This window comes from Colletotrichum fructicola, assembly GCF_000319635.2.
Source record: "Colletotrichum fructicola Nara gc5 chromosome Unknown KSG_Nara_v1_contig04, whole genome shotgun sequence".
Classification (NCBI taxonomy): Eukaryota; Fungi; Ascomycota; class Sordariomycetes; order Glomerellales; family Glomerellaceae; genus Colletotrichum; species Colletotrichum fructicola.
Genome location: NW_027094054.1, coordinates 1,709,125 through 1,720,332, shown reverse-complemented (window position 1 = coordinate 1,720,332; position 11,208 = coordinate 1,709,125). Strand labels below are relative to the sequence as shown.

At 54.6% G+C, this 11,208-nt stretch overlaps 2 protein-coding genes across 2 annotated transcripts; both read left to right on the top strand.

Moving 5' to 3' along the window:
- Positions 1-7,658: 7,658 nt before the first annotated feature.
- CGGC5_v007310 (uncharacterized protein) lies at positions 7,659-8,781 on the top strand (the record flags this gene model as incomplete). The annotated part of the gene is made up of 2 exons (XM_032035869.1): positions 7,659-8,147; positions 8,194-8,781. 2 exons carry the CDS (start codon positions 7,659-7,661, stop codon positions 8,779-8,781), a joined length of 1,077 nt encoding a protein of 358 aa, XP_031885193.1.
- A 1,358-nt stretch (positions 8,782-10,139) lies between these two features.
- Positions 10,140-10,778, top strand: CGGC5_v007309 (uncharacterized protein; the record flags this gene model as incomplete). Its single annotated transcript, XM_032035868.1, has 1 exon — positions 10,140-10,778. The coding sequence occupies one exon, from the start codon at positions 10,140-10,142 to the stop codon at positions 10,776-10,778; it is 639 nt and encodes a 212-aa protein (XP_031885196.1).
- Between the last annotated feature and the right edge of the window lie 430 nt (positions 10,779-11,208).

Genomic DNA, 11,208 nt, shown 5'->3' with positions numbered 1-11,208 from the left:
GCGTCGCGGGGCGTCTTTGGGTATTGGGTAGGTATCTTTACGTAGCTTTCTTGATGCCGCCCTGTAAGATCTTCTGAAGTGCTCTGAACAGTGTCCTGGTTCTTGTCGTTCTAGTTGTTGTCCTCGTCGTCGTCTCTCTCTGTTCTTCACGTATGCAGAAGTGTATAAGCCAGTACGACATCTCTCACGATTCTCCGTAACCAAGCTCTCCGCCCGTTATGACACACCATTCGAGGAATCTGATCATGGAAGAGCTTGTGGAGACTCGACATGCGATTGTGTCTGGATGTGAGGGTTCAACTATACCCCATCGCAATGGAATATATACACGTACCAAACTTTCGAAGAGCACGTCTACGGCGCATCCAGGAATTGGCTATATAAACACTCTCCTGTCGAAGGCACATTGACGACACCAGCAATCCGGGAGTCTTCCCGGAGGAGAACTTCCTTCTGTGGGACATCTCCATCACAACGATCGACTCTCTTATCCGCTACGAAACATTAAATACATCAGGAACGAAACTTGATCGCGACGGGACTAGTATGCCGTCGTCCCTGATCGTCTTTCAATGATACTTGTGTGTACCTTATACATGCCTGTATGGAGGAGTAGCCGCCATGAGTGACGTTGAGACCGTGGCAGAGATGCCGACTTGACAGTCTGCCGTGCACACATTGTCGCCCTTAAAGAGAGAAATAAGCTAGCTAGGAGCTACATTGGCATGGCACATCCTGCGAATTCGCTGAGATGAAGTCGATCCTTTTAATATCGATTCATGTTGAGACTCAGGTTTTCTGGAGAGCTAAGGTCCTCGTCACCTCCTCAACTCAACCCTCTTAAGCCAGGGTGACTGGATATCGCCGGCACTTCAATTAACAGTTCGCTTGTGACGCCTCACTGACCATTGAAAATTGTCACTGTGGCCCGAAGGAACAAGTGTTTCTCCTCTGAAAGGATGCGCGGTACCTCACGGTCATTGGGTTCTCAGGGGAACCGAACGATGCAGTAAATCGGCCCGCCTTCTGTTCAACTGCACTTCAGACGCCCTGGGATTGAACACGGTAGTTGCATCGACATGCAGGATTCAAAGTCTCGTGCGATCCATACCATCATAATCGTGCTCACCTGTTCTTCTTATCATGTCCCGGACGCTCTATCGTGTTGTGCTACAGCAACAAGGACTCCAGGACCCTACATCATCAGCCTTGTGAGCCAGTGCAAGATCATTAGGGATCCGGACTCCCAGATCTGATGCTAGGCTTCCCGCTCGATGTTGTTATCTTTGGAACACAATGCGTCTGCAGCGTCACCGATGACCGGCGTGGGGGCGAGTCAATCCTTCGTCCTTCTGGAAACACAAACATGCGCACGTCCAAACGAGAATCCCTCAGGCCCTTGCAAAGAGCCGCAATGCCAAGGAGCGTGCTGTCCGGGATATTTTGGTTGTTTGTGGTCTGTGGGCGGGACAGCCCGGACTGGGCCCCGCTCGACCCCGACGCGCGGCCGTCACACGGAGCTCGCGTGTAGTCTATCGGTCCTTGTGCCCGGGTGCCGCGCGGATGCGATCGCAACGCTACACGGACGGACATAGGGCTGCCGTCTGTTGTTGTTTGGCAACACGGTGACGACGACATGGTATTTGAGCGGCTACCCGGCCTGTGTTCGCGGCGTGGCTGAAACATTAGTTGAGGACATGATGTGAAGCAAAGGCTCGGAGTGTTTTTAGGGCAGTCAACGACTGTTTCGTCTCGGCAGCTCCAAAGCTGTCAGGGAGCAGCTCGTGTCCTCACTTCGGGTCAGGTTTAGACAACGCCATGTCGTGATTGCCTCCCTGCTCGAAGGGATACTGCCAGCGTCAAAGTGGTGTCGTCAGGTTGTTCGCATCTGCCCATGTCCCACAAGGTATGCGGGTGAGACCTGTCTGAGTTTCAGCGAGGAGGACCGCAAGCCGGGCTGCCGACTTTGGCTCCCAATTCGTCCGCCCGAGTGTGGCGGAGGATTTAGCCAGCACCTGTGTCTCGGTGACTTCGTGTTGCGAACTCACATCTTGTTTGATGTGGTCACTCAAAAGCATTGTTGTGATTCTTGAGCCTCACCTGCACGATACATCGGGTAGTACGCAAGCAGGGCGAAGTTGTATCAGGTTGCCGCTGAGCAACATCGCCTCAGTCGTCTCATGTCTGTGGAACATCTGTGCGCGCCGACGGACAATAATTCAAGCTCTGGAAGGGGGATACGGTCTAGACCCAGCCCGACTCAACCATGAAAGCTGTGCTCGTCCAGCCATGAAAAGTCGATGATCACAACCTTGTTAGGTTTGGCCATGATGGGCGTTCAACGTGGTTGGAATGCTGGCGTGGAGCACACTTGACGAGGATATGCGAGCCCGAGCTGCCGTCGACGCGCAGTCAACGCGCCGTCCTTGCCGATCTCCAGTAACTCGGGTCGCTGGACGGGGACCCGGCAACCAGAGCAAGACCATTGAAGCCGGATAGCCCGAATAGGGGCAGTGATATCATACCGCGGCCCGACTGATCACATCAGCTTGCTGCATTACTCTTCATCACACACACGCGATCCGTGGCGTCGTCGCACAAAACCTGTCGGGTTACGGTTGAGGTCTGAGCATCTCCCAAGTGAACGGTTTGCGGGCGGTATGCAAGGAGGCGCAGGTACCCGTCGACTAAAAGGGGCACCGCGAAAGCCACAAATCGATAGACCTTGCGCCGCCTGTACGCTAGCCACGGCGTTGGGAGCATTCAAGAAATGCGAGCTGTGGATGAGGAAAAGGCAGCCATAAACGCCGCGGACCAATACCAAGACAGGCCGTTTCCTTCAGGGCCGTGTGGCAGTCAGACACGCGGCGGCGGGAGATGGCATTCCTGACGTGCTCACCGGCGTATCGGGTCGAGGGAAATGAGACCCAAGTGACTTGACACCACCTCGGATAGGTAGTGAGCCTTGACGACAGAGGGTAAACAGTCGAAAGAGGGTTCTGTGAAGACTTCTCGAAGGCTGGAGGGAGCATCCTGTCTGCAGGGAGCCGACGAATACGGTTATCGGAATTGAGTGGTTGTTAGTCGGGCCGCTCCATCCGATATTGGGAGATGTGCTGAACATTTTTCTCGGACCATGTATTTGACTTTGTTGATAGATGAAGTCTATGCCGGGACACTCTACTTTGGCGTAATCGTCCGAAGACGAAAGGCTCGTGTCAACCCTCCGACGGGGATCGCGCGGGGGACGACGGTAGGGTTCTTCGTTGCAGGAGTGAAGTCGACCAGCGCATGTGCGTGTGGATGAACTGCGGCTGATGGCAAGGGACCCCGCGTGGGCGGCATGGCAGGAAATGAGCAGCTGGAGACACAAGACGTGATTGGATTCCCAGCGGGCCGGCTGGCGCCTTGCAGAATCGGTCGATTCCAGTGCAAATCTTTTCGGCGGCCTTGGCCTAGACTCTGACATTGTTGACGATGGCGGCTGATTTGGGTGCCTCATTGGCGCATGTCATTGAATTGAGCACGAGGATGACAACGAAATGACAGCTGCAGGTTGGAGGCTGGAGATCCTCCCAACGGCTCGACGGGATTGGCGGCCGAGGATGAATGAGAGGAGGAAGGCCATCGCGTGAGCTTGTCATGCTCGTAGGCAGCATCTGTCGGGCGATGACCGCAGCTGCATGGCAAATGTTTATTGAGACGAATCGAGGCTAGAGGCATTTTGAAATTCCTTATTCGGGCCACGTCAGGCCAACGGGTGACGACGACTCAGACGATGGGGTCCAAATTGCGGTATGCGGCATGGCTGTCAAATCTTGGACTGGATCGGAAAAGACGCACGGAAGCTGGATAGAAGAGCCGGAGAATGGAGAGCGGAGATGGGCAATTAGCAAAGAATTCTTTTTCTTTCTTTTCTCCTGAGAGAGGCGAGAACAGACGTGTTCGAGTGTTGTTTGTCCAGGGATGGCCTAGTCGGGAGTCGCTATTTTTACTGGGAGAGACCATCTCGAAGCCCCCAATTGTAAATGAAGCAACAAAGTTTGACAGCCGGGAGGATCATTGGATCATTAGACACAGGGCAGCGTCGTGTCCCGCCGTTTCCCGTTAGGCCAGGCCCATTCGTGCCAGGTAAGCAACCTGGAAGGCAGCATTCAACGAGATGAGCCTTCCCTTTTGGAGTGGTGATGTTGGATTGGTTGGATTGGAAGCTGAGCAAGAAGGAGGCCTGGGGAGCTCTTTCCAGGCAAATATTGAATAATGTGAATGCACGTCCTGACTCCCTGACTCCTGTGCGCTTGCCTGTCGCGCCGTCAAGTGGGAAGTGGGGGTGGACGCGACACTTGGACCAATGACACGCCCCACCATCTTAGCAGAGCCCGCTATGATTCGCCGATTTAATCTGCATTTTTTTCAGGTGCAGGCATTGTGCACCGCGGCCAATCTGGAGCTCCTTCCGCATTTTCACAACTGCTCCTCGTGTCCCGACAGGAACACCCCAGCCGGCGATGCACATCTCGCGGTCGAGTCGGGGTCGGGGAATGTGCATATGCAGGCGCACAGCTGCTCTTGCCTTGTGCAGGTCATTAGCTGGTATGTGGGGCGATACGCAATCCATCATTCGTTATCAGCAAGCTGCGAGGGGTCACGCTCTCTCTGCCTTGGTCCTTGGCTACAACCTTCTTGGGCAGTCGGCAGTCAAGCTCCGTCGTCGTCGTGGGAAACGGGGCAGCCCAGTGTGGTTCAAAATAGACGATGTGAGCGGAGGCTTTCTTTACCCAAGGCATGTACTCTACGATACTTTGCAAAACACTAAAGATTTGTGACAGGTGAGCGACGATCAACGGCGCCAACTCCCACCTGAAGACAGACGAATCCGGCCCCCACAACTTCAGGCGCAGCACGCTGCGAGCCGGACATTGAGTGCAATGCACCGCCAGAACGGGTGAAAGGGCCTCCGTCCCAGTGCTCCAGGGCTCCAGCCAGCGCTGCAATGCCAGTCGGCGGCACCTGCTTTTCCCACCTGGGCAGTTGCCTCCACCAAAACCCGCTCCTGCCCGCAGCGGCCCACGACCTCGACCATGCCTATGCCTGGGCCCCCTCCATATCGTGAGCACGACACACAAACAACAGCAGGAGCAAGGGTGGGCCTCCTGCCTCCCGATTCGGGCATGAGGGTGGTCATCTCCCGCTCGTCGTGGTTGGCTCTTGCTTTTGCATCCAAACAACAACACTGCACAAGACACTGAGACCGATGACTGAAAGCACCGATTTGGCTACCTCGACTACTCATCAGAGACAACTCGACAATTCCAGTTAGCAGTCTGACGTGTTGTTCGTTCCTTTTCACGGCCAATCAACCGTCTGAGAAGCTCATCCCTCGTTGGAATCCTGCCTCGATCATGCTGTTCTAGACCACCGGTAGGCATGCTGGGCCCTGCTGCCTCTGCCTCTGCCCGGTTCGCTTGCTTTTGTCTCCCAGCCGCCTATTGAACCATTATTTCGCGCGCGACATTTTACCCTCATCTCACTGACTATAGCCATCCTTGGGAATATGCTGCAGCGCGGCACATATCTCGCTCACTGCATTGGGCTGCTGCGTTGCGTCGTATCGGCCGTTGCAGTCACCGCCTGGCCGATGCGACCAAAACACTCCGCGAGAGTCCGGTTGGTCGCCCGTTGGTGCCGATAATAAGGTTGTTTCTCTTTGTTCATGCCGCCTTACCCAGCCAGCCAGCCGCCGTGCCGCCGCCAACTGGACTCAAGCCAAGGAGCAGATTCCAACTTCAACAAGGCATCTGCCGGGACGACATCGACCTTCCCAGTCATCTGCGATTGCTTTTGAGCGGAGCGGGACCCGGAGAGGAAACAAATGACGACGTCAACAAACCCGCAGCCCGGGAATCACAGCTGTCAAGCACAAACTCCCAAGCTTCCAAGGTTCCAAGCTTCGACTGCCCTGGGCAACACAGCCCTTCCCCTTCCGCCCCCGGTCCCCGTGTCCCTATGTGCGGTGCATCGCAGGCAAGTGGAGAGAGAGTCGTCAAAGTATTTTCTCATACTGACCTGGGCGGCCAGGTACAAGATTGAGAATATTGGCTTTTGCTGCTGAGTGGCTTGACGCCAAATCTCCTCCTTTCCCCCCTCCCGGCGCCCTTCCTCAAGCGGCTAGCGGCTGGCGTGCTGCTGCCCTACCCCTGTCCCCCTGCTCCAAGCCCCCTGTCCCTGCCAGGGGTGCCGGTTCTTTCGCGGACCTGGACCATGGACCACCGGCCACGAACCAGTCCAAGTTCAGGGCAGCGCACTTTGGCCACATCCACATCAGTTCGTCTGCTGGCCCGGTGCGTGTGCAGGTCCCAGGTGAGGGTGCAGAGGGTCTGGGTCTGTCTGTCCAGGTCCGGGTTTTTGTCTTGGGCTGCGCTGCGTTGCGCTGTGCTGCGTTCTGCTGCGCGACAGCGGAATCATTGACAAGTTTTGCCCCCAAGCCCCCGTTCCCTTTTTGCTCTGATTCCTGAATGAAAATACGACGCAGCCCACCACGGGTGCCGTCCATGCTTCGTCCAGACTCCACTGCAGAAGCCAGCGCCCGGCCCTTTGCTCTCTACACCCAACGCAGGTTCGTCTATCCGTACCGTTCCTTGAGTAAGGTACGGAGACATACCGCACTGCAGTAGCAACAGCGGCAGCAGTCAAAGGCTTCGTTCCCCTGGACCCCTGTTCCCCTGGTGCCATCCCATCCCAGGAACCGAGCAAGCCAGGGCCAACCGTGCCTCCCACCACGCGAGCGAGCCAAGCCAAGCCAATATTGCTCGCTCTTCCCCCATCCCATCCCATCTATTCCATAGTGTCCCGTCCCGTCCACCCATCCACTCGTTGCTTCTCCTTCTTAATCACCTCCTCTCCCCCAGCCAGAGCCAGGGATCGTCGTCGCCCTTTCAGAGCCTCACCTGCTTCCTGTCGCCAACCGTCCAAGCCGACTGAGTTGCTCGCCTCGACACGACAATACGCCTGTCAGTCGACGACCTCGAGACCGCACGCACTTCATCTGACTCCTGTCTTCTTCGCTCCGCCGAGATAGGTCAACCAGCGCGTCGACAACCGGGAAAGCTTCGAGCATTTGGATATCGCTCGAGCAACTATTTAATCACTCCGAATAATCTCAAAACGACCGCTTGCGAAGGATTCGCCGACTTGAGGGTTTACGCCGGAGGCTACCGAACTGATTCGCTATTAATCCTTCGACTGCATCGCTCTCAGCTCGCATTCGACTCCTTCATTGGTGTTGTTGGAAACTCATCTGGCGGATCACTCGTTTACCCGCCTGCATCCGAACTCACCGGCTCTCGACAAGCACCGAATAGGTCGCCTGCACAAGTCCTCCACCTTGGTGCAAGCAGTGGAGTGGTGCTCTTGTTTTTCCTTGGTGCCATAATATATCCACCATCGCGTGCGTGATCTGGTCGATCACCGGCTAGAGACAATCGACGCCGATCACAGCGTGGGGTTCCCCAGGGAAACCAACAAAACTATCTGCCCAGCCAACATCGATCGAGAGGCACCTCTTCTCGAATCTTGCCATCACAGTCCGGCAAAAGGATTATGTTCCGCATCTTCAACCTGCGTCCCGCAGCTTCCTCATGATGGCCTCACCTCTCATCATGTCTTCATTCGCTACACACTCAACCTCCCCCGGCAGGCCACGGTCACTATGGCTTTTCCTTTTCCTCACCATCGCCTCCATGGTCTCGGCCACCTCCGAATCTCTTTCTGAACTCCCCGCTCAGATTACCGCCCCCGCAGTCATCGCCCCCATGGACGCCCTCGTCGTCGACGACCGCACCCCGACCATGATCAAGGGCCGCTGGACCATGATGCCTTACGAGGAGCTCAAGAAGCGTGACGACGACAGCGCAACAGCGACTGCGACCCAGACGGTCAAGGCAACGGACGACCCGACCACCTTGACTCTCTCTGTTACCGTTCCTGCTGCGACCGTCGAGGCTGCTTCGCCTCTGCCCTCTCCCTTCGACACCAGCTTGGCCTTCAACTTCACCAGCAACGACGGCGCCTCTTGCCCCCGCTTCATCAACGAAGTCCTCACGAACTCCAACTTTAAGAAGTGCTACCCGCTCTCCATGCTTCTTCAGGTGAGTTTCACGATATGCCGACTAAAACGTGTACTGACTTGTCCAGGGTTCGAGATCCTTTTTCGAGGCTGAGAAGAAGCTCTTGAGCATTGTTAAGGTACTCGACGCCACCTGCAGTGCGGATGTCGACTTCTGCACAACGTACTTGAACGGCGTGGCCAGCAACCTGACTCTGGCCGCCAACTGCGGATCGGACTATGAAGCTGGCAACCCCATCGTCATGCAAGCCTACCTCGGCATGAAGTCGTATGAGATGCTATACAAGGCCACCTGTCTCACCGACCCCGACACCTCCATGTACTGCTTCGCCAACGCCGTCACCAACCTGACCACGCCTTCGAATGTCTACTTCTACTACCTCCCTCTCAACATGACTCTCCCCGGCAGTGCCAACCCTACTTGCGGCTCGTGTCTCAGACGGACCATGGAAATCTACCAGACGTACACGTCCAATCGGAAGCTCCCTATTTCGTATACATACGAGGATGCCGCCAGCCAAGTCAACACCATCTGTGGCCCCGAATACGTCAATATCACGCTGCTAGCGGCCGTCAGCAAAGCGGGCTTGTCAATACCGTCATGGGCCCTGTCAGCAGCAGCAATCGTGCTGGCGATGGCGTTCAACTTCTGGTAGACAGCATCACGCCAGCAGTACAGCAACACCAGGTTGTTCAACAATCTGCACGGATGGTTATGAGTCATGTTTAGAGATTTGATTTTCCAGCAAGCGCCTTGATACCCCTCAAACATTCTTTCGCATTTACTTCTTTTCATAATTCGCCGCCCCCACGGGCCTCTCGAGTTATCACTCGGTCTTTATCTACACCTTTTATATTAGTCTCTATTGCGTCACATCATGGCTGGACTGGAAAGAAAAATAGCCAAGAGCTGGCATTGGTTGGCGGTTTGTCGATTTGACTGGGCATTTACACGACAGCCGGGAAGGCTGATCATGATCATATGGGAATATTCGCTGAGGGCAGCGATGAAGAGTAGGAAGGCACACGGCGCCACATACTGGCACATTGTCGGCATCCAATGAGATGCGGCACAAATAGTAATCTTCGCATGTGCGAGTCTTAATCCTATTCTTGTAGATACTCTTGAAGATGGTGGTTTATCTTGGGGAGTGAGAGGAAGAAGACAACGACCTATCATGGTCATCTCAATACAATCAATAAGTAGAACCATCCTGAGCTTTCCTTGCGCGACATGGTGATGAAAAATGATTGGGTGTGAGATTAGTCCTCGGACCCGATAGCTTGTTTGCCTCTCATGCAGGTTTGTCCAAGCCACCAACACCAACGAAACGGCTGGGCTGGGCTGGCTGCAGATTTTGTGGGTTCAAACTAAACTTTGTGCAACGACGATCCGATGTGAGAGCGCTGATCCTTTCTTGGGCGTGCTGATCCTGTCTTATTCGCAGTGTCAGGTGCAAGCATTCGAAGATGTAAGAGCTCCTCCTCTAGCGTTGCACTTCAAACTCTGAAGCCGCTCCGTCAAGGCAGGCACTTCCGCGAAGAAAAGAGCTACACTTTCTTTTTGCCAGTCAAGGGCGGGGCTCAAGATCGGAGAATTGTAACGTATTTTATTCTGTGATTACAATTATATGTGTTGATTTTCTTCGCATTTTCAGCGTCTCGTGGGTATGTAGCGGTGCGTGAGGTTGAGAGCTATCTGATGTGAGTGGTCCGCAGAAACATTAACCAGCTGAGACGAGGAGAAGGAACAAATTTGAAGGACACATAGACATGCCTCGACCAAAAAGCTACAATAGAACAAGCATAATATTTTCTTTGCTGCCACGAAAAAAAAAGGTTTGAATGTGTAAGTCGCGCCTTCCTCACCCATCTGACCACCACCATTCTCCTTCCAGTTCTTCACCGCCAACACTCGTCCACTTACCTCACCGGCAAACAACAACCACCAAGACTCACTTTCAAATTACCACCAGTCGCACAGTATCTCGGCTTTGTTACAACAAAAATTACGATGACCGATCAGGAAGAGAGAAGCGGCAGTAAGCGGGCCAGGGGCGACGAGAACGAGCATCAGATCCAACACCCGTTACGGCGGGTTGCGGGCAAAATTTTCGACAATACGGCAGCGTTTGTATCCAAGAAAGACCTTGATGATCAACTAAGAAGCATGCCTTTTTGGGTCCAGGGTCTTATTTTGAAGCAGAAAGAGAGACTCGCTTCGATGGACCACGAATTGAAAGGCAGACGTCAGAGCCATGTGGATGGCGAGGAGGGTGAGAATTGGGAGGAAGAGGAGGAGGAGGAAGAAGAAGAAGAGGAGGAGGCTGATGAGCAAGGGATTTCACGTCGCCCTATGATGAAGGAGGCACGCGACCAACAAAGCGGTGCCGGCCATCAGGATAGGGAGGAGGAGCATGAGAGGCCGGCGCAGAAGAGAAGACGTATCAAGGGGGCGGGCTCACTGTCACCGGATCGTGGGGACCCGGACGAGGCAGTTCCAGAGTGGTTCGACAGCACCGCAGGCTCAGATGTTGAACTGGACGCGACGAACTCCCAGGCTCGCCTGCCGTCGCGCGAAGGACGACGAGGTGATCCTACGGGGACCAATCTTAGTCGTGGGGAGGGACCAGAGGACAGCGAAGTCGAGTAGGAAAGGGTTGTACGACGTCAACAGGGCGAGTTGGTACCGATTACCAGCAAGAAGACTCGCACCAAGACAACCACGAAGACAAGAACCGAGAGCGACGGTACGACTACGACGACCGTCACCAAGAGGACTACAAAAGTATCAAGAAAGAGATTTGAGAGACGATAAATGGGAGCGAGTTTGCCATGGAAATCACCAGCGTCAGTCAGTGCCGATACCGCTGGTAGAATGGGCAGACTTCTCATTGTTCAACGATGATAGCCGTCCTCCAAGCTCTCTACAACCGGTAGCATGGAGTGGCTTTGAGGATTGACCTCGAGTCAGCCGAGACTGAAGCTCACATCAAACCTCTCGACAACGAGCTCGAGGTATTCAGTGGAAGGAAAGATGAAATGGAGCAGGGACTGAGGTGGAATAGGCCCTACAGAGCGAT